This window comes from Bos indicus x Bos taurus, chromosome 26, assembly GCF_003369695.1.
Source record: "Bos indicus x Bos taurus breed Angus x Brahman F1 hybrid chromosome 26, Bos_hybrid_MaternalHap_v2.0, whole genome shotgun sequence".
NCBI classification, from domain to species: domain Eukaryota; kingdom Metazoa; phylum Chordata; class Mammalia; order Artiodactyla; family Bovidae; genus Bos; species Bos indicus x Bos taurus.
The window spans coordinates 13,344,875-13,368,434 of NC_040101.1; the positions used below are offsets into that span (position 1 = coordinate 13,344,875).

The window sequence follows — 23,560 nt, forward strand, 5'->3', positions numbered from 1 at the left end:
TATCCAGATGCTTATCATTTATCCCACGATGGTCTTCTAGCTAGACATCTTTCATGTTGGCTCACCTACTTCCAAATCCATCTTTCTTATTCACAAGACTATAATATTAATCTCATTGGAGTACCTGCTTCTTCTAATTATTCCCTTGATCAGAATCCATTGTATCGAGGTAGAAATTGTGTGTTTGCCTTAGGGAAGTGCCCTAAGACGCTGACCCAAGTTGGTTTCTTATGTCTGACCTAAACCACAGCATTCTTGCCACTCTACATTGGTTCCTAAACACCTTCCCTGTTTCTCTTCATCTCATGCCTTGACATCTCCACTTCCATCATTCATCTGTCTTCTCCACAAACACTTACTGGATATCGGGTGCCAGGACAAGTGCTTTGCCTTCAAAGGAGCACACAGTCCACCAAGGTTGGACTCAGCTATGACCACTGGTTGCATTTCAGTGTGATGAAGCCCTAGCTGTGCTGTGCATCAGCTATTATAAAGGCACAGAGAAGAAAGCCATGAACTGTGTGTCAGAAAAGATTTAACTGAGGAGATAATATTTTGATCTAGATTCTGAGCTCAACAACTATAAAGAGACAAGCATTCCAGGAAAAAGAGATAGCACATGCCAAATTCCATTCTGGGGGTCTTCCCTATGGTCCTATGGTTCAAACTCTGTGCTTCCACTCCAGGGGTCCCGGGTTTGATCCCTGGCCAAGGAACTAGGATCCCACACATTGTACAGAGCAGTCAAAAAAATTCTTCTCTGGGACTTGTGTGATTTCTACTCGTATCATGGACCTCATAATTTTAGTAATTATGGTACAAAATGTGTCATTTAAAACTACATTACATTTCTTGCACTAAAGACTTCTTGACAGGACAGTTTACATACTTCATTTGTATTCTCTTCAAGTCTTAGCAAAATGCTAAGCATTAGGTCCAAAGTAAGGACCACAAAGATGCTGACAGATTAATCTGGCAAATATGTCAACATTTATATAGTTGGTTTTCTCGTGTATGTGTTCCCGTAGAACTTTATGGACACTAAAATTTGGATTTCATGTAGTTTTCACAAGTAATATTATTCTCCGATGATTTTTAAACAGTATTTTCAGAGCAGTTTTAAGTTCACAGCAAAACTGAAGCAAGGTACAGAGATTCTTCTATATGTGAATTGCCCTCCCCCAACGTCATGACAGATACTCCCCACCAGCGTGTTGCATCTGTTACCACTGATGAGCCCACAGTGATACATCATAATCACCGAAGTCCATGCTTTACATTACCGTTTGCTGTTGGTGTGGTACACTCTACGAGTTTGGACAAATGCTTATGGTATCATTATGGCATCATATAGAGTGTTTTCTCTGCCCTAAAAATCCTCTGTGCTCTGCCTATTCACTTCCCCTCCCCTCAAACATGCACACTCACACTACCTAGTTTTTACATGTAAAGGGAGGAAACTGGTGTTTACTGACTATTAAGTACATTCCAAGATGAATGTTAAAAGCTTTACATGTGTTTCTTCCTTTAGAGAGATTAAGCAGACAATGGGCTGTTTTGGAAGATGAAAGTATTAGGAAAAGGGAGAGTAACACATATTTCAATGCAGCAATCAATGAATTGTTGAATAGGATGGGATTTGATAATAGGATGGGATTTGATCACTCACTACATACTGAGAAAGATGTAGAGAGAAGACACATTTTGCTCCTGAAGCCTCTCTTTCCATGAGTTCCCCCCCCCCCCCCACACTGGGTAGTGATGATGTCTACACTTTATTGACTGCACTGTGTTGGGATTTACCAGGAACTTCACTGTAAAAGGGGCAGTGTATGACAGTGGAAAGAGCAGAAACTTCAGAGACCAGTGAAACTTTCCGATCTTAGTTTTGCATGTTATTATTGTGCCTCTTGAGAAACCTGTATGCAGGTCAGGAAGCAACAGTTAGAACTGGACATGGAACAACAGACTGGTTCCAAATAGGAAAAGGAGTACGTCAAGGCTCTATATTGTCACCCTACTTATTTAACTTATATGCAGAGTACATCATGAGAAACGGTGGACTGGAAGAAACACAAGCTGGAATCAAGATTGCTGGGAGAAATATTAAAACCTCAGATATGCAGATGACACCACCCTTATGGCAGAAAGCAAAGAAGAACTAAAGAGCCTCTTGAAAGTGGAAAAGGAGAGTGAAAAAGTTGACTTAAAGCTCAACATTTAGAAAACTAAGATCATGGCATCTAGTCCCATCACTTCATGGCAAATAGATGGGGAAACAGTGGAAACAGTGGCTGACTTTATTTTTTGGGGCTCCAAAATCACTGCAGATGGTGACTGCAGCCATGAAATTAAAAGACGCTTACTCCTTGGAAGGAAAGTTATGACCAACCTAGACAGCATATTAAAAAGCAGAGACATTATTTGTCAACAAAAGTCCATCTAGTCATGGTACGTAGTGAGTGATTAAATCCCATATCCAGTATGGGATCAAATCCCAAATCCAGTAGTCATGTATGGATGTGAGAGTTGGACTATAAAGAAAGCTGAGTGCTGAAGAATTGATGCTTTTGAACTGTGGTGTTGGAGAAGACTCCTGAGAGTCCCTTGGACTGCAAAGAGAACCAACTAGTCCATTCTAAAGCAGATCAGCCCTGGGTGTTCATTGGAAGGACTGATGCTGAAGCTGAAACTCCAATACTTTGGCCACCTGATGCGAAGAGCTGACTCATTTGAAAAGACCCTGATGCTGGGAAAGATTGAGGGCAGGTGGAGAAGGGGACGACAGAGGATGGGATGGTTGGATGGCATCACCGACTCAATGGACATGGGTTTGGGTAGACTCCAGGAGTTGGTAATGGACAGGGAAGCCTGGCGTGCTGTAATTCATGGGGTTGCAAAGGGTCGGACTTTCTAAGCAACTGAACTGAACTGAACTGAACTGAACTGATTGTGACCTTTGACTATATTTGTGACATTAGATCAGTTTCTTAAACTCTTGGAGAAGGAAATGGCAGCCCACTCCAGTATCCTTGCCTGAAAAATCTCATGGACAGAGGAGCCTGGTGGGCTGCAGTCTCTGGGGTCGCACAGAGTCAGACAGGACTGAAGTGACTTAGCAGTTAGCAAACTCTTGAAGCCTTAATTTCTTTTGTCTGTCAAATGGATACAATAATAACCACCTCTTGGGTTTATATGACATTAGTTACATAATAGCAAGCACCTCTCCTATCTTCCTATGTACAACCCAGTTGGACCAGAAGAATCTAAAAGTAAGGCAGGATGAATAAAGAAACAGTACTTTTCTTTGGCAACATCCTATATTACAGAAATTTCCTTTCCTCAAATGTCAACTGTTGCTAATGTCATAGTGTTAGTTGTTTGATATATTCTTGGAAGATTAACATTACCTAGAGATGCTTCAATTTGCAAGTTTAAAAAATCCAGACAGAGAAATTGTCATGCAATATCGAAGTTCAGAACTCCCTTGATTCTATTTTTTTGCATAAGTCATTAGCCTAATTTTTCTTCAATGCAGAAAGTAAGGCATTTTATACAGATGGAAAGAACTGTTCTCTTTCTCAGTTTCAGCAAGAAGTACATTTATCATGTGTTCAACAAAGTTGCATTTACTTTTTCCAACTGAGACATATTTAAGGGACTTCAATATATTTGGGGAAATTTTCATCAGAGATTTAGCAGCTACCAAAAAAAGACCTCCACAATTAATCTTTTATAACATGAGTGTGACTTGTAATCTCTACGCTTAGGATAAGTAAGTAAGTGTTAGTTGCTCAGTTGTGCCCGACTCTTTGCGACCCCATGGACTGCAGCCCACCAGGCTCCTCTGTCCATGAGATTTTTCAGGCAAGGATACTGGAGTGGGTTGCCATTTCCTTCTCCAAATATTACTAAATATAAGGAAAAACAATTCATAAACTATAATATTTCTTAGCAAAGAAAAACTGCTTTATGATTTTTAAGATGTTTGAAAATTTAAATGAAACTTACATGTTTGAAATTAGTGCCAGATGTAACACAATTCAAGCACAATTGTCTAGCTGAATCACATTTAATATGATTTAGTAAAAGGAATTCAATAATTCTGTATTTCATAGAAATCTCACAAAAACAAGTATTTCATTCACAAAATGCATGATTTGGCAGGTTTCCAAAGCAGGAATTTGCTGGAGGGAAGGTAAATTTATTGATTAAAATAAATCAAATGACTGACATCTCCTTTAGAAAACTGGCAAAATAATAATATTCAGAGACTGAAAGTCTTACCACCAAAACCAGAAGAAAAGTCTGACCTATTTACATGTATTATAGAAATCCAATTATGTCACAAGAGTAAGTTAATCAGATATTTGAGCATTCTCAAATTAACACTGAGAACATTTTAAACTATGTATTTTGGGAGTAGGACTTTCCAAAAATCTTTGGTATGAAATCTGGTGGTTGTAAGTCTTTGGAGTACTTATATTCCCCATTTATCCATTGCAGATTTATATGCAGTAAATAATGAGTATTCTATGATAGAATTTATATAGAAACAATCTAGACAGTTCTTAAATAGGCCGACAATACTTCCTTTCTATCCTTTGTCTCAGTTCTTCCCTCTCAGCATTTGTTATGAACTGAAAATTTAAACACTAAAATTCTAAACCCAGGGTGGCTGTATTTGGAGATGGGGTGGTTAAAGAACTGATTAAGGTCAAATTCGGTCATAAGGGTAGGGCCCTGATCCAATAGGATTAGTGTCTTCTTAAGAAGAAACACCAGAGAGCTTTTTCTCTCCCTTTTCCTCTCCTTACATAGCGCACAGAGATTTTATGAGCACTCAGCAAGATGACTGCTGCCTCCAAGCCAAGAGAAGAGGTCTCAGAATGAAATCTACTTTGCTGGCCCCTTGATCTTAGATGGTCCAACGTCCAGAACTATGAGATATAAATTTTTGTTGTGTAAGCTGTATAGGCTTCCCTGGTGGTTCAGTTGTAAAGAATCCACCTGCCGATGCAGGAGATGAGGGTTCCATCTCTGGGTCAGGAAGATCCCCTGGAGAAGGAAATGGCAATCCACTCCAGTATTCTTGCCTGGAACATCCCATGGACAGAGGAGTCTGGCAGGCTACAATCCATGGGGTCACAAAAGAGTCAGACAGGACTTAGTGACTAAATAACAACAACAAAATTACTTAATCTGTGATATTTTATTATGGCAACCCCAGCAGACTAAGATAGCAGTTAGGAAGCTTAATGTAACAGCCACAACAGAATTTTCCGACACACTCTCTCTTTAACTGCTTAACTTGTTTACGTGTCTGGATGCAGGGAAAACATTATTGAGAGGCTGGACACACTTGCCCCAGAGAGTTTCATACAGATGCTTAAATCATTCAGCCCTGCTTCTGTTTTAGAATCAGAGAATGTGAATGTAAGAAAGGGTCTTTGTGACCCAAGCTTGTCAATTCAGATTTTGCTATCATTCTGGGGGCATAGAAAACTACTTCATACACCTAGCACATCTTCTGGAAAACAAAGGGGGTTAGGTAGTGTATAGTTAAGTATTAAACACCTGTTTATACTAAATTATGACATGTTATTGAGTGCCATATGCAATTTTTACACATTTTTGGAATGCTTCAAAGGCATTATTGATAAGGTTAGTGACAATAACAACAAATAGCTGAAAGACTGGAAATGAATGGGGGCCAGGTAATGCCTTAAGGGGTTTATACGTATTTTGTTACATGATCGTTACAACACTAGAAAACAGAAAATTTTTTTTATTATTACAGAACATTATTTCAGAGTATGAAAGCATTTCTAAAATAGTCCCACTCCCATCATGGTCATATCCTGTTTTATTTTCCTCATAGTTTTTTTGGTTATTTCTTTCCCCCTTGCTTATTTTTTATGTTCCTCCCAACCCCCTTCGCAGACCCTAAGTCAGTGGCTGCCAGGGAAAAGGAACTCAATGAGCTTTTGGCCAAGGCCACACAGCCAGTCTGTAGCAGCTGCCACCATCAGCAGCAGCTGCCACCATCAGCAGATGCTAAGCGCCACGAGAGCAGGGGTAGAGACCATTTTGCTCTCAACAGAGGCTGGCACGGTTCCTGCTCAAAAAAATATGTACGGGGAGGGGGTGGGAAAGTAAGGAAGCGAGCTGGGGGGCGGGGGGTGGGGGGAGTTTGAATGAATGGAAACGTTCCCAGAAGGGTCTAAGAGCTTCTGCAGCGAGTCCCGGTCTTTGGGGAATGAACTCAGTGCCAGGCACTTTCCTCACCACAGAGCACTAGAGTACGGCAGGGGATGGAAAAAGAAAAAAGTCTTTAAGACGTCTAGAAGAAAGGAGAAAATGGCGAGAGAAAAGCAGAGGGAAAAAAAGAAGTAGAAAGAAACGAATCGCCCTTTTTCGTTTATTTAAAAGGCGAGCCAAGCGCGACCGGTTACCATGGCGACCCCAGACCAGAACGGCCCCAGCCCATTGGTCGAGATGTCGGAGCCAATGAGAAGGCGCGATGTTGGCAGGCCTTAAGATGGCTGCCGGGCGGCACCGTCCGGACTGGTGAGTACGGCTGATTGCTAGGCTGGTTCTTGTGCTCCAGGGAGACGGACCCAGGGAAGACAGGGTGCCTGGAACAAGGGAGCAAGCGCGGGAGGCCTCACAGCCTCTCGGCCGAGCCGTAAAACCTTTGGTCAGGCCCGCAAAGCCTTTGACCGGGCCCGTGGGAGCGTCGGCTGAACCGGCCTCCGCCTTGCTCTGACGCGGCGTCGCGGCGGAGTCCCCGTCCTGTTGGTGGGAGAGGAGTTCTCCGTCCCACCCCGGCCGGAGTGAGACGGGATTAGGCTTTCGACCCGGGAAATGGGCTCTTGTTTACAGTTGCCGTACCCGGAAACGAGCTGCAGTTGATGGGAGAGTCAGCAAGGTAAACATCCTACATCAGAATCTGTGGCGCTTAGTTCTGTGCCGGGATGGGATTCTTCCCATTTGGGCATCGGAGTGTGGCCCAGCTGCAGGAGAGCCTGCAGAGTTCCGGGTGGTTCAGCCCTGCAGCGAAAGGTGTACGTTTCTAGAGCCACCCCTCTTGCATTCTTGCACCCTGTAAATATTCTTACGGAGACATCCAATTTTAAAATGGGCCTCGAAATATTATTGGCTACCTGTAAATCTTTCTTGCAGGGTCTTGAATCTCGGGGAGTGTTTTCTAGCCCTAGGCTGAACAAGACACTCACTTTGACATATGCTTACGGGCAAAATCCTGCTAAATAGTTTATCTGGTTAATCGGATTGGTAACTTAAATCCGAAGTCAGGCCTGAGATTCAGTTGTACTTTCTGTACCTTTTTGAGAAAACGGAGCACATTTATTTCATAAACGTAAACAGGGCATTAATGTTGATGATAACATGCTTAGAAGTATTTCAGTTAAGTAATTAACGTCCAGTCACAAAAACTGATTATTGTGTAAGTTATTTAACAGGATCTTCAGATTGGTAGGTGGTGGTTCACGATTTCTGTAAGATTTAAGTTCAGATCAGACAAGATTTTCAGTTTTCCGTGATTATTTTTATTTATTTATTTTTTTGTCTTCCTTCTTTTTTTTTAATTTAATTTTATTTTTAAACTTTACAATATTGTATTAGTTTTGCCAAATATTGAATACAAAATTTGGGAAATAAGGCAACTTCATTCAGTAAAAATGGAATTGAGAGTCTAGAATATGAGCATCAGGGGACATTTACCTATAAAGTGCTTAGATTGAGTTTTGATTATAAGCAGTTACCTGGACTTTAGAGAATGTGGTATTATTACCCAGGCCTGTATTCAATTTGGTATAACATTTTTATATAGCTTTCTTCCCTTAAAAAGTGAGAAAAAAATTTCTTCTTGATCAAATTTTAACATTATTACAGGCTGGGGACATTCTTCAGACCCACTCTCAAATCTCTGTCACCAAGAATATAACATTACTAAACGATGCACTCTATAGAGTTTTGAGTTACAGAGTTCTATTTTTCTAAGATTAGTGGATCGCCAACCATTGGATGAGTCTGTTACCGCATCTGTAAAAGGGGTTTGGATAATAATTCCTAGTGGTAGGGTCATTGTGAGGGTTAAGGTAGAACAGTGCCTGTCACATTGATTGTATGCCACTTAGAGCGAAGACATGGTTTGTTTTTCCTCTTGGTTCTGTTTCTTTGGTCACAGTGGAGTTTCTTTCTCTTTCTCCAGAGCGTCTTTTAGGTGTTTTCTCTGAAGTGCAGGGTCTTACTGAAAACTAGCAAGCGTGGCTGTGGTGGCTGGGTTAGGAGAGAAACCTTATCTTCTGGGGTGTTGGGGTTTAATTAGTATTGTTCTGACTGAGAGGGAATGGAGTGTTATATCAAAGAATGAGGTGATTCTGGGCATTTGGGCACACATAATATTGAGATCCATAAAAAGGCATATTAGAGCCTCAAGACGTCTCAGAGATTTGATCAAACCGTTCATGTTTTAGGTTAAGGGTGAAGACCCAGACAGATGCAGTGGCTTTTCTACAGTTATGTTGTTCAGGACTAGAAACCCATCTTCTGACTTCTGAAACTGTTTTTTTTCCTCTGCCTTACCACTGGCTCCCAATCCTTTCACAACCTAGAATCCCATTTATTGTAATTTGATGTCTCCATGGATGCTGTATTTTGAAATATTGCTTCTATTAAACTATACCCATTAATTTGTGTTTTTTTCCTTTTTAGTAAAACTCAGGCCTTTAGCTACCAATCAGATGAATGAAAATGTGGTGAAGAATAATGTTTCATTGAATTTAAGTTTCCTAACCTAAAAGTGCATGATATTGTTTGAGGGAAAATGAAATATGTTGAGCTTTTTGAGTATTGAAATTAGCTTAGAAATCTCCATTACTGTCTTCATAAAACTTTGAAACGCTTAGCTGAGGAACTGCTGAGCTGTGCCATGTTCTTCTAGATACAATGATATCTGCCCAGGTGTGCTAAGTAGTAGCTGTGCTTAGTTTCCAAGGGCAAAAGAAAGCCTAGCCATTCAGGCTAGGATGTGATATAAATATTTTTGTTCATCATAAATCATGTCAACCCTGGACTGCATAGCACACACTGAATTTTTCTTTGTAGAATAACTGTGGATTAGGAAGAATCTTCACTCCAGCAGTACAGAGTATGTGAAATGGAGAAGTTGATATTCAAAATCACAGAGAATAGGGGGATTCACAACACATGGACTGTTATATAGACTTGACTATAATCTACACTAAAAAACTTGTTTCTTAGTCTCTGGTATGTGATGTTTCTTGAGAATGGCTGAGTAATGCCCACATTTGAAGGGTTACCTGCTTTAAAATGAAAGAATGCACCCTGAAAGGTATAAGATGAGAGATGCTTCAAAGAACTAGAGAATCAGAATCCAGAGCAACCCAAACAGAAGTAACAGGAGGCCTAATGGGACTAACCGGTACTGTAGTACAACTGGAAATGTAGAAATAACATGCATATGCTTTGACTAGAAAGACACTGATTTTGAACCTAAGCCCAAAACAAGTCACAAAGCAGCCACTCCGTATTGGCTGATTTGCAGTTAGAGCTGCTGCTCAGGTGGGCAGCTTCACTTTGCAGGCTGCTTGGTTAACTATCTGTGTTTGTCAGCGGCCACCAATTTGTCCTGCTGTTTGTGTATGTGTATATGTTACTGTCATAGGAGAATGGCACATCGCTTTAAAGATAATTAGGGATTAAGTTCAGAAACACATCTTACTTGATCTTCGCCGCCTTTTATGGATTTGGACATAGAGTCCACTTTTAAAAAATTATTTTAGTTTTTCCCCCACCATGGGCACACACAGGAAGTTATCATACTAGCCAATAGCCTGCTGAGGACAGTTCTTAATGCCACATCAGCAAGAACTTATTAAACATAGATGAAGTTGAGGAAGTCCAAAAGTCATCAGAAATTATTAAGGGCTGATGAAGAAAGGCATGCCCTCTCCACAGCTACTAGCCCTGCTTCCCAAGGTGAAGCCCCTTGGGGTGCCCAGAGCATAGACTCACCGTGTGAAGATACTGCAGCAGTGGCCCAGTGGAAGAACTGTGCCCATCTGAGCTGCCATAGCTGAAGTCTGGGCTGAGTGGTACTTGGCTGCTGATGGACAGAAGCTTGCCATTTGTATAAGAATGTTGGTTCCATGAGGTTAGGCATTTTTGCCCGTTCTGTATACTGCTGTTTCTATGTCTTGCTAGTGCCTGGCACACACTGGACATGCAGAAGATGCTGTGGACAGGGAGGAGAAACAGTGGCTCCAAAATAGTGCTAAGAAAGCTAACTCTGAAACTTGTTACCATCCTACAGTCCTGAAATGGATAGTGAGTCTGAAGGTGTATTATATGCCAGTGGCAAAGTCATGGTAGAGCGGATTATCACAGCCTTCCTGCTCCTTCGCGGGACAGTAGAAATGTTTTTGTTAATAGCTCCACACCTGTTTTCTATATTGGCATGTTATACGTCATATCTTTTGTGCTAACTGTATCTCAGTACTACCTCTACTTCCAACTTTTAAAATCCTCAGTCCAGATTAGGGATGGATTCAGGTTTCCCCAGTGGCTCAGTGGTAAAGAATCTGCCTACAGTGAAGGAGAGGTGGGTTCCATCCCCGGGTGGAGAAGATTCCCCTGGAGGAGGAAATGGCAACCCACTCCAGAAAAGTCTGAACTTCAGGCAGTCCAACTGCCTGACAAGTCACATGGACAGAGGAGCCTGGTGGGCTACAGTCCGTGGGGTTGCAGAGTTGGACATGACTGAGCAACTAAGCGTGCAGACACATAGCCGGTTTTATAGGGCTTGGAATTTATGTAATTTGAGTCCTCGTCTTTAAAAAAAGGAATACAGATTCAAAATACAAAATCAGGTATAGTGCTTTGGAAGATCTTATGCAAAAGATGAGCCTTAAAGCTTAGGTTCTGTTATCTGCCTGGTAATTTGCTTCTGATTTTATTGCTCCATTCAGAAAACCAGACATCAGCATTTTTAATTGAAAGTTCATGTCAGACTGTGGAAATCAGGGAGTTAAATGACTTGTATCAATTACTAAATGAATGCACCTCAAACATTAGAAATTTCAAAACTACCTTATATAGATGCTGCCACCCATAATAGAAATGATAAAAATGCAGTACATGGCCACAGAAATAAATGATAATGGCAAAAAGAACCAGTCATTGATCAAGTCCCCAGAACCTCCTGAACACCATGTAGAGTGTTTCAGTAGCTTACTTCATTTCATTCTGAGAATAACCCTGTGTGCTGGGTAATTAGCCCCGTATTACAGATGAAAAAACAGGGTCAGAGGTGTTAAAAATGACTTCCTCAAAATTACAGTTAGATGTTAGAAATCTTCTTCTGAAAAAGCCATGACAGTGTTTTGGTGAGGATGTTTTTCAGAGAGCCAGCAGCTAATGAGACTGGACCCAAACTGTGAAAAGTGAGAGCTGATTCTTTGGACTTGGGAGGAGGTCCTTAAAAGTTATCAGGAATCCATTCTTCAGAGTATGCAAAATGCCATGATACTTTGTCTCGGAGACAGTGCTGGTGGTTTTCTTATACTCGATTAACACAATAGAGGGCAGAAAGCGAAAAATTTCCACCTTTCCGTTTTATTCCTTCAGTTGATGGTAAATCCTGAGCAGAACAACCAACTTCTCTATTCTAGGCATCTTTTAAATGAACTGGTTTTGGCTTATTATGTATGCTAAACTAGACTGTGCCATGGAGATTAAGAGTGAAATGTACTCAATTATAATTTTAGAAAATGATTACAACTTGAATTTTTTAAAATTATTTTTATTAGACTTAACAATAGTTAATGATTCTCTCTACCAATGGGCTATATAACTAATGATAAAAGTAACTCTGAACTTGTTTTCCAAATACAATATATTTACTTTAAAAAGCTATACATTTTTGTTAATTTGTAAAGATTATACTCTATTTAGTATTACTTTAACAAGCAGTGTAAAAGGTAAAACTGGGGACATCCTTTTTACCACCATACTCTTCTCAAACTGCTTGCACAGCTCAAACATTTTCCTTTGTGTAATTGTTTTCCTCCTCCATAGATAGTCCTCTGAAGTTTTATATGTTCAAACACAGATGAGAAATCCAATTTTATTTTTCTTTTCTAATTGTTACAGCTTGAAATGTAGTGTTACAATTCTTAAATTACGTGCAGTGTATATTGTTAGGCTTTTAACATTCTTGAACTATGAATGCTTTTACTGAATTTCCTCTTTTTTTTGGACAAAATTATTCATGTATTACAGGATCAAGATTTTGTTGTCATTAAGTCATTCAGCTGTAGGTGTGTCTTATAACAGACTTACTTAAGCTACCTTACACTTCTAAAAATTTATATAAGCAAAATATTTAAATTATTTTGATATGGAGAGTATATTCTGCTTTATACCAATTTTTTTAAAAGTGTAAATGGACTTTTCCCCAACCATTGATATAATTATTAGATTCTTGGTATATCTTTTAATGGTCTTAAAATTCATTCCATGTCTACTTTATATATCTTAATTCATTTTTTTTCCCTCGAGCAGAAAAGATGTGGAGTGGGCTGTTACCTCCTGGCCTAAATGAAAGTGATGTTGAATTGAATTCTGACGATGATACCACATTAGAGAGCTCTGAACTTAACTTACAAGAGGGTAAAGAAGATGGGACCTTTGAAAAGACAGAGATGGTAGATATTCCTACAGATGGACCAAGCACTGAAGCAGAGGCAAATATAAATGCATATGAAGAGTGTCCCTCTGGAATTCCCTTAAATATGTGGAATGTAGGTTTTCTTTCATGTGTTCTTATTGAGGTCTGTGCCTGTGTGTCTCTGCCAGGGTCAGAATGTATGTGTTCTTGGTGGGTAACGGGTAGGGAAGATTGATTCTGAATGGTTTTATTACTCTCTGGGTCTGTGGCCAACTCATTGGTCACTCAGGTACTTGCGTTCATTTTTGTTTTGTTTTTCATAAAAAGAGGAAGAAAAAAAAAACATTTAGTAGGATTAACTTACTTAACACAGTACACAAGGAGTTTCAGTCTTAATCTCTTTGTTACAAAGTCTATGAGTCATTGACTTTTACCCCTAAATTATCAGATTGACGTGTTTGGAAATAAATGAAGATCATTCAGGTTGTAAAAGTCTCAGACAATAGAGTACCTTAAGAACTAAACTACTTTCATTATATTTGTATTTTTGTAGATGTTAAGAATATAGTTTTTATTGACATGTTATTTTTCAGATGTATACTTTGCCTCAAAACATATTTGCTCTTTTTTTCTTTTTTTTGCTTTTATGTAGAAATTTCAAGAATTGCATAAAAAGCATTCTGAACAGAAAACTTCAGCTTCTAGATCCGAAAAGAAAAAAAGAAAACGCTCCAGAAAAGGTGTTTTAATTCAGGTTAATTGTCAATAGTGTTAAATTGTGACCAGTTGGACTTAACAATTTTTAATAACCATCATTTGAAATAACCAAATGCTTAGGTATTGACACTTTGTGAATTCTTTTCAGGTAAATTGAAGAATGAAGAAGAATCTCATAGGTAGGTGGAATTTAAAATATCTGTCTGTCCTAGTATTGCAGAACTTGTACACATAGTTGAATTACCTCTGAAACCTAAGAAGTAGTTGATGTAATATAATTGTGGTAATGAATTAAAAATGGTAAATGTAATAATGAGTACATTTTGTATGAAACATAAGTTATTGTCTATCTTTTTACAGTGAACAATCTTCAAGTGAAACCCAGTGGAAGGAGCTTACCCAGTATTTTGGAGTCAATGAGAGGTTTGACCCCCCTGTTAAAAGGAAAAAAGTTGAAAAGGTAAGATCTTTGTTAGTGCATCTTCTGTTCGCCAGTAGGAACTGTTTATAATTAATTAGTCTTGCCTAAGGTATTTCTCCTCGTTAATTCATTCAGTGAAGAAGTTAATGTGTGCAGGATGCTAGATAAACAAGTAAATATATAGTTACAAATCATTTTTTAAAACTGTTAAAAAAGAAACAGGGTATTGTGAAGAAATTAATATGGAGGCCCCACATTAGCTGAGTGGTCTGGGAAGGCCTGTCTCATTAAGACTGAAGGACAGCAAGGAACCATCTATGTAAGGCCCACTAGTGTAGAGGTGATAACCTGAGTAAAGATCCTGCTGGGGAGGAAGAGCCATCATGGGACATGTGAGTAGCAGTGAGAAGGTCAGCCTGGCTGGATGGAGTCGGTGAGGAGGAAGGTGGGTAAATGGCCCAAGATAAGACTGCAGAAGCAGGCAGGCAGGGCCCAAACTGTGCAGTACCTTAAAGGATGCATTAAGGAACTGGGTTTTCATCACAATGCAGTTGAGAACCATTCAAGGGATTCATGTGCAGGGAGTGGTGATCACAGTTACATTTGAAAAGATTGCATTTTACATCGAAGATGGACCTTGGAGCAGCAAAAGCAGATGAGAACAGTTAAGAGACTCAGCCAGACATGAGATGGTGGGAGCTTGAGTGAGAATGGTGCTGCTGAAGGTAGACGAGAGGATGGATCTGAGGTGCGCTGTAGAAGTAGAATGGACAGTATTTACCTCTGGATCGCTTGTGGGGTGGTGGGGAGATTGGAATTAGGAGGACGGGAGAGAACCATGCAGGGTTTTACTTAAGCAGTGGTGTGAATAGTCACATTGATTACAACGACGAGAAAGCTTTGGAGGGGAGAAGATTTAGAGCGAGGCCTATCCAAAGTTCATTTCGGGGCATGGGTGGTATCAGTAAGAGAATAGAGTAGACCATTGGTAAAATGAGGCAGGAACTTGGAGGAGAGTCTGAGTCTCGAGACGCATGCTTGGCAGTTGCCAGTCTATAGATGGTGTTAATATTTGATAGAGGCTAGAATGAATGAGTCGGAGAAGGCAGTGGCACCCCACTCCAGTACTCTTGCCTGGAAAATCCCATGGACGGAGGAGCCTGGTAGGCTGCAGTCCATGGGGTCGCTAGAGTTGGACACGACTGAGTGACTTCACTTTCACTTTTCACTTTCATACATTGGAGAAGGAAATGGCAACCCACTCCAGTGTTCTTGCCTGCAGAATCCCAGGGATGGCGGAGCCTGGTGGGCTGCCATCTATGGGGTCGCACAGAGTTGGACACGACTGAAGCGACTTAGCAGCAGCAGCAGCAGCAGAATGAATGAGTAACTTACACATTTATCTAGGAGAATGTTGACAGACTTCAGGAGCATGGAAATTGAGCTCTGAGCTGGAATGGAGGTACAGAGGCCTCTTGGTTAAAGCCCAAGGATATTGTGTCTTGCATATACGGACAGGATCACTGCTGTATACTGTTGTTATGTACGTAGAGATCGTTACTGTTTTCTGGTTCATCAGTATTTCTTGGGAAAAACTGCTTGATTTTTAAACCCATCATTGGGGTTTAAAATTGGGTGCCTCACTGAGGGCACATGCATTAAAGAACTGACACAACAGAGTTTTTACATGTGAACCATTGATTCGAACTTTGCCAAGAATTCTTGTCACTTAGTCTGTGGAACACTGGGGAAGTGGTACCAGGATCACCTTGTACTGCAACTAGTTAGAGATGTTGAGCCAATCTCCTTTTCCCAAATGTTCAAGCAGGTACAGAAATGCTGAATTTCTTACTGAAATCACTGGTTAGAGCTGAAGCTAAAACCCAGACTTTAAAACCCATTCTCAGTTCTCCAGCTTCACCATCCAAGAGGCTGATAAGCATTTTAACGTGATTGCTGTGCTCTTGACCACTGTGATTCTGGTGGGCTGGGAGGAGGGATTTTGTGGGGAGGATGCTCTTGACTGCAGCAAACCTGTTCCAAAGCATGAGGTAGGAGGCTCATGCTGACAGCAGTGGTCCCCAGGCCATCTCTGGCCCACCTGCTTTAGAGTCCTAACTGCTGACTAGATTGTTATTTTGAGGGAAAAAATGGTTAATTCAAAAAAAAATTTTTTTTATATTTTACGGGCACGCTGTGTGCACGCAGGCTCTTAGTTCCCTAACCAGGGATCAGACCTGGGCCCCTGCAGTGAAAGTGCCGAGTCCTAATCTCTGGATCACCAGGGAATTCCCAGAAATGGTGAAATACTGGTTCTCATCGGAAATATCTTTTAAAGCTGTGCTTGTGAATTAGGTGGTCTTTGATCTTCAGTTGTTTATAATATTTGTTATGTTTTCTCATAACTATATTGTAAGTCACTCAGTCATGTCTGATTCTTTGCAACTCCATGGACTGTAGCCTGCTAGGCTCCTCTGTCCATGGGATTTTCCAGGCAAGAAAGGGTTGTCATTCCCTTCTCCAGGGGATCTTCCTGACCTAGGGATTGAACCTGGGTCTCCTGCATTGCAGGCAGATTCTTTACCGTCTGAGCCACCAGGGAATCCTGTATTTACTTTAGAATATCTAAATTGTTTCTTAGTGAAGTTAAAGCTATAAAATTCAGTCTTTTAGCCTTTTCAAAACGTAGAAATTATGAGAGTATTTTTTACAGCCTATCTGTATTAGAGTATTATTTCCCTACGTGTATGAAATTGTACCTTCTTGATAATTGGCAAGATATGGCTAAGTTATCCTTTGTCTAAAGTTTGGAATTTGTGAAGAGTAACTTTAATAAAGGATACTAGGATTCCTTGTGCAAAGACTTTTGTACAGCTCAATTTTAAGAGCTAGTGTTCTGTTTCACATTGTATATTAGATGTATTCTAGAAAAAAAAGATAAGTCAAGCTCCATTTTAAAAAGAAATTTCTGTTTAAGGGAAGACTGCTATAAATCCTTTTATGTATGCTCACTGATCTGTTTTAGAAGTTTGGATTTTCTTTTTTTTTTTTAAATTTTATTTTATTTTTAAACTTTACAAATTGTATTAGTTTTGCCAAATATCAAAATGAATCCGCCACAGGTATACATGTGTTCCCCATCCTGAACCCTCCTCCCTCCTCCCTCCCCATACCATCCCTCTGGGTCGTCCCAGTGCACTAGCCCCAAGCATCCAGTATCGTGCATCGAACCTGGACTGGCAACTCGTTTCATACATGATATTATACATGTTTCAATGCCATTCTCCCAAATCTTCCCACCCTCTCCCTCTCCCACAGAGTCCATAAGACTGTTCTATACATCAGTGTCTCTTTTGCTGTCTCGTACACAGGGTTATTGTTAGCATCTTTCTAAATTCCATATATATGCGATTTTCTTAACAGCAGTGTTCTTCTGTATGAGTGACATCTGACTAAGAAAGTCATGGCATCTCCTGAACAAGGAAACCGATGCTGGCCAGGCTAGTATCGCCCAGGATGTTGCCAGCACTTATTATTCTATTAGTAAGTGTGAGCATAAGAGGAAAGGAAGGATTCGGTGAAGCCAGATGATTTCATATTCTCTTGGTAGTTCAGCTTAATTGCATGCCAGCAGGTTCACCCTTGTTCTTTGGGATCACTGTTTTCCATGCCCCCTTGGGCTATCATGCCAGAGTCTCTACTGTGAAGCCAACAGAGTAAATAGATAGTAAAAGATGTCCACATTGGAGCCATCAAGATAAAGGCTAAGAATAAATGTCAGTCCACCAGAAAATAGCCACTGCCGGAGAAATCTAGAGAGGATCATGAAAATCCGTGATGCAGTTTGGACAAAACCAGCATGGATTTCTGCTCTATTATTTTACTTCTCAACCCTTTTAGTCTCCTTTTCACTCAGTCACTCAACTCTCAAGAATGGTAAAACAAGACGAACTTTTTAAGTCTATTGTGTGATCCATCTTTTTTATTCTTTTCTTCCCCCCTCTTTTTTTGGAACACTGCCAGATTATTGAAACTTGCTCAACCAAGGATGTGCATTTATAACACTGCTGTCACCTGCGTCCCTGGCAATGCAGAGAGGCCTGTATTTTAAAATATAATCTTCCTAATATATAGAGCTGTTTTAAAGTGTTCTTGTATTAAATACAGCTATAATTGTGTTTCTGGCAGTAGTTCTGGGTCTTAAAAAACTTCTATAATCATAACATAGTTAATGTTGAATCTATTTGGGAATTTCTTTAGAATAAATTTTACTCATTAATTTCATTATAAATGCCTTAAGTATTCTTCAGTTGCATCAATTTGATTAGTCAGCCATCATATTTGGGAGTAGTTTTATGTCTACTTAATGGGTACTTTTTGGCAAGAAAAACCAAAGGTACATTTAATAATTTATAGAGTAACTGCACAAGGTCTTTGATAATTTTTGTTTATGAGAGGAAGCTGCTATTGTACTGTGTGGCTATTTTCAAACTTGTTTTTTTAGAAGAATACTTTTTCTTACGAGGCTCTCACATGGAGATCAGGTACACAGATGACAGGCTGGCTGCCTGGAGTGGGAGGGAGTCGGGTGGCTGGTGATGGGAATGTAGAGGTACCCGATGTTCCCTTGGTATCAGGTACCGAGTTTTCTCTCTTGGTCTTTATGTGATCCCTGTTGGTGAGTTAATACCCACCAGCTATTATTCTCTTAATACAGATGAAGCAACTGAAGCCCAGCATGATTTGTCTAAGAAAACAGAGCAGGTTGAAAAGGAAAATGGTCCCAAATCTAGATTCTTCTGAAGTAATAGTCCAACTTAGTTTTACTTTGTTGTTTATTTGCTAAGTTGTGTCCATCTTTTTTTTTTTTTTGCGACCCCATGGACTGTAACCCACCAGGCTTCTTTGTCCATGGGATTTTCCAGGCAAGAAGACTGGTGTACGGGTTGCCATTTCCTTCTCCTGGGGGTCTTTCTGACTTGATTCAAGTCGTTTAAGTGGGTGTGATTTATATGTAAAAGTAACAACACTTAATTCTTTTTTTCCTTCCTCGTTTATGGAGAGATTACCTAATTTTTTCCCTAGATATTTAGATCTGATCATAGAACAGCAGACTTGAGTGAACAGTTCATTTGTATTGTTTAAAAGTTGAATGTATTATCTGATTGAATATTCAGTAGCAAAATGTCTGTAGAAATGCATTATGTTACAGTTTGACCTAAACAGTTTTAATTGGTATATTAAAAGAGATTTTACTACACACATACATATGATTAATCCTTAATGTTAAGCCTAGTACTCATAAGTTTCTTAGATACTTACAGTACTACTGCCTTGACATCTGCAACAAAACTGTTAGTTAGCGGTCACTTATTGCCTCATGGGAACCTGTCAGATACTGGCCTTAGATAATTTTCCACCTGTGACCAAATTGCCATCAGTAAGTTTGTACTGAGATATATCTTAAGCTAAATTCTGAGTCCTGCCAGAGGTATCTTAGGAGCATACTGAGGCCTTATCATCAGTCCTGTCCCCATCAGTTCTAATATTCATTGGAAGGACTGATGTTTCAACTGAATTTGAAATTCCTATACTTTGGCCACCTGATGCAAAGAGCTGATTGATTTGAAAAGACCCTGATGCTGGGAAAGATTGAAGGCGGGAGGAGAAGGGGACGACAGAGGATGAGATGGTTGGATGGCATCACCGACTCAGTGGACACGAGTTTGAGTAAACTCCGTGAGTTGGTGATGGACAGGGAGGCCTGGCGTGCTGCAGTCCATGGGGTCACAAAGAGTCGGACATGACTGAGTGACTGAACTGACTGACGGACGGACTGAGGCCTTGCAGAGGATCAGCAGTGCTTCTGTGCCTCCTGCCACTCCTGTGGTGTGAAAGATGCCCTAGATATTTCCGGTAAAGATTACTCTGGGGTCCAACTTACGACCTGTAGAAAGCATTACTACTCAAATCTTAGTTCGTGAGATGACTGACTGACTCAAAGTTGAAATTTTGGGTCTTACACTGTGTCTGAGCCCTTGACTAATTGTAACGAAGTCTGTAGTTACATAGACCTTCTCTTTGTTTTAATGGTATCCTGATAGATATAATGTGAATACCTTATTTATTGAGTGACTACTATGTTCTAAAACTTTGCTAGGTATTCTTTGCCTTTACTGTAACTCTGCAAAGAATGTGGTAGTATTCTCATTTTACAGGTGAGAGAACTGCAGCCTGTAGAGGTTTGGAAACAAAACTCAGGGTTTCTTGGCCAGTAGGTAGAGGAGCTGGAATTTGAATCCAGGTTTGACCTCAGCAACTGTGTTCTTTGTAAACTGTTGTTAGCTTTTGGTCTTAAGGTGATAGAAATGTTTAACCTCAGGGTTATTATTATTATTATTTAAGCATTTTAAAAATATTTGGAATGTTACTATCTTCTTATAGAAGCAGAGTCTGGGTGTGTGTATGGAAGCAGAAATTTTTCAAAGCCAAAAGGAGCTATTATATTTTACTTAAATAAATTGCTTAAAAAGAAAAAAGAAAGGAGAAAAGGGGGAGAAGAAAGCAAAGTCATATCTAGTGAAACTTTTATTGATATTAAAAAAAAAACTTCTAAAAGAGCTAAAAACAAAGTTGAACATGTAAGGGGAATTCTAGAATTTTATTTCTAGGGGAGAATTTTGGTCGTCCATGCCGATTCTCTGATTTTCTCTAAGGAAACTGAAGCTTATGGGTTAAGTACCTCCTTTGCCTGGTGCTGTGATCACCTTCTCTGACTTCTGGCCCAGTGCTCTTCCCACTATATTAGAGGCTGGTTGGAATGGCTCGGGGAATGGGAGTTCGTCGATAGTAGAGAGATTTGTAATTTTAGCTCATTTATTTTTCAGTGAAAATTACACCAATCAGCTCAGCAGTTCATATGTTTCCAGAAAAGGGGAATGTTCTTGTTTTCCATTTTGGGGACTTTCACTGTAAGCTGTGTCTCCATGGTAACCAAAGGGAGTTAAGTTGATGGATTTCTAGGCCTCACCCCCAGAGTTTTCTGATTCAAATTTGAATTTTTAACAAGTTCTCAAATAGTGCCGATGCTGCTGGTTCAGACTCGAACTTTGAGAACTTCAGGCTTAGAGTCTAGTTTGAAAAGTTATTCATGAGTTGCAGGCCCGAAGGGAGGAGGGGAGACTCAGGAAGGGGCTGAAGGACTGTGAGAATAAATATGATGGTGCTAGAGTATGGGGTCCAAATGAAGCCCCGACAGGTTCACTTTCTCTGAGGACTTGAGGTAAGTGGAAAGGCAGAATCTTGTGTTTGGAGAGAATTCTAGATTGTGAAGCTCTTATGTGGCCTAGAGCAAGAGTATTCAAAGGTTTCGGGAGATAATGAACTGTGCCTGAGTGTAACCCAGTATACGCCTTCTTTCTTTGAAGCAGTCTGTATACGCCTTCTTTCTTTGAAGAAGTCTGATTGTCCTCATCATCCCTTACCCATCCTCTTCTAATAAAAAATCACCTAGGCAAACCTATACATAGTCATGTAGTTGATTTGCATTCTGGCACAAGCTCAGTTCACAGACTGGCATCATTTGCAGACTTGACCTGGAACATAGACCACACTTGTAGAGTCCCTGGCTTTGAGTGTAGGTTTGGGGTGGGGGTGGGGGCTGTTATTTAGTGGCCCCTGAAGATGAAGGATGTTGGAAGAGTGAGTCCAAGGATGTTGTTTGGATCATCAAGAGAGGAATTCTGCAGCAATACAAAAAAGAGAAATTTCTGGAGACTGGTGGATGATCACAAGACCAGGGTGGAAAAAGGACAGTCGAGCAGCATGGCCTGGGCTCAGAGCCTCTGAGAGGCTACTGAATGACACTCTGAAGCTCCAGTCCAGAGCGAGGGAAAAACCACATCGTCCCCCAGGCCTGGGTGGGGTGAAGGATTGTGAGAAGGAACAGTCTTCACTTAACACAGATGTCATCAGTGATAGCCTCCTGGGTCTTTGCTTCTGTAATCTTTTTAGGCACATTGTGCGTGGGCATTCTTAAAGTCTTGTTTCAACAAAGGCTCCATGGGAGTGAAGTTTCTCTTAAAATCAAGCAGTACTCTGATGGAAGAGACATTGCTTGGACTTCTTTTATTAGGTTAAGTAGGGAGAAGTCTATTAACCAAAAATGAGGAAGATACACTAGATAAGCCATTGGGATAAACTTTTCTTCTAAGAAACATATATTAGACTATCTCTTTAAAAAATTTGTATTTTCTTTGGTAATTATTTCTACAAACTAAAACTCAGTTATTTAAGTCTAACAAGTATCTTTTCATAGGATAGGATATATCCTACCTAGTCTGTTGGTAATCCCATGAACATTTTAATTATAACTTCATGAAGTAGCTTCAGCTAATAAATAGCATTTCCATAGGAAAGTAAAATATAACTTTCCTCCTGTGTTTAATATCCAACTTAGTACCCATAGAGACTAGGCGGGGCTGGTGAATGAAAGTATGGGCAGTAGAGAAAGGCAGAGGAAAAGGGTGGTTTAGAATATGGGCTCTGGGCAAATCTGTTAATAGATTCATGTGATGGCTTAACACTTAACAGACTTTGACTTGGATAAATTGATGAGTCCAAGCTTCTGTTTCTTTGTGTTCAAAACAGGATAACAGTTTTATTTCATCAAATTGTTACATGGATTAAATGAGCTTTCTTATAGTGAGAAAGGATGTGCTATATAATAAGTATGCCATAATTTCTAACTTACTATTATTAACATTGTTATCAAGGGAAAGTATAGTCGTTAGAATCACAGAAATGTGGATTTGCATCTCCTCCTTCTTAATTCAATTAATCTGACCCTGGCTAAGTCATTTAATATTGCTGATTCACTTTCTTATCAGTAAATAGGAGTGGTGGTCGTTGTGAGAACGCAGTAGTCTAAGTACATAATGTGTTTGGTGTGGTCCTGTGACATAGTCTTTGCTAGCAAGGGTTTGCCTTTCTTTCCTGCCTCTGAGTTTGAGATTTCTTTTCTTTCTAGTCGGGACTTGAAAAGAGGATAGACCAAGCTGTGGAAGAGTGGAACATTGAGAAGGCCGAGGAACTCAGCAACCAGCTAGCTACTCGTGAGGTAAGTCGGCCCCACCATGATGCTCTGCTGCGCTTTCAGATCTTCTGAAATGAGTGTACGTTCTTTGCATGATCACGAGTAAGTGCAGTGTTCAAATATTTGATCTAAGATTTTCTTTTCTGTCCATTTTCTTCCCTCTTACTCTCCCACTTATTTTGAAATACTGGGTTTTATTTTTGTCTTTAATGATAATAAATTATTCTTATATAAATCTTAATGCTGGAAATAACCCACGGTTGATCTTCAGCCTCTAGATTTGATCTAGTTCAGAGCTCTGTCTGCCAGTTGTGCTGAAAAGGCTAGCTTTCTTTTTCCATTTTCATCTTTAACTCAGTTTAACTCTCCCTGAGGGCGGCTGCGTGTTCTGGGGTCACATCTCTCTGCGTGTTCCTAACCCTTTCTCCCCAGAATGCTTTCTTACTGCATATTCTAAATAGTTCCCTCAGCTCTAAAGAAGTCTCAGCCTTTTTTTTAACCTAAAGTCTGTAGTATAAAGCTAATAGGTATATTGAATATTCTTTTCCCAAGTACCAAGGCATCCAGAAGATTCTCACTTGCACCCTCTGGGAGAAAGTTGCAAAATTTGTAA

General features: G+C 40.0%; 1 protein-coding gene across 2 annotated transcripts in view; it reads left to right on the forward strand.

Annotated features, from left to right (window-relative positions):
• Window positions 1-6,465: 6,465 nt before the first annotated feature.
• Window positions 6,466-23,560, forward strand: part of FAM204A (family with sequence similarity 204 member A) — a 32,495-nt gene continuing 15,400 nt past the window's right edge. Inside the window, exons 1-6 of one of the 2 annotated variants that reach the window (XM_027528426.1) lie at window positions 6,466-6,570; window positions 12,610-12,848; window positions 13,368-13,455; window positions 13,581-13,611; window positions 13,793-13,892; window positions 22,882-22,971. In XM_027528426.1, the coding sequence (XP_027384227.1) occupies window positions 12,615-12,848; window positions 13,368-13,455; window positions 13,581-13,611; window positions 13,793-13,892; window positions 22,882-22,971 (543 nt within the window). In that variant the 5' untranslated portion in view covers window positions 6,466-6,570; window positions 12,610-12,614. Of the gene's footprint in view, window positions 6,932-12,609; window positions 12,849-13,367; window positions 13,456-13,580; window positions 13,612-13,792; window positions 13,893-22,881; window positions 22,972-23,560 lie in introns of both variants that reach the window. The other variant, XM_027528427.1, reaches the window with a different exon arrangement.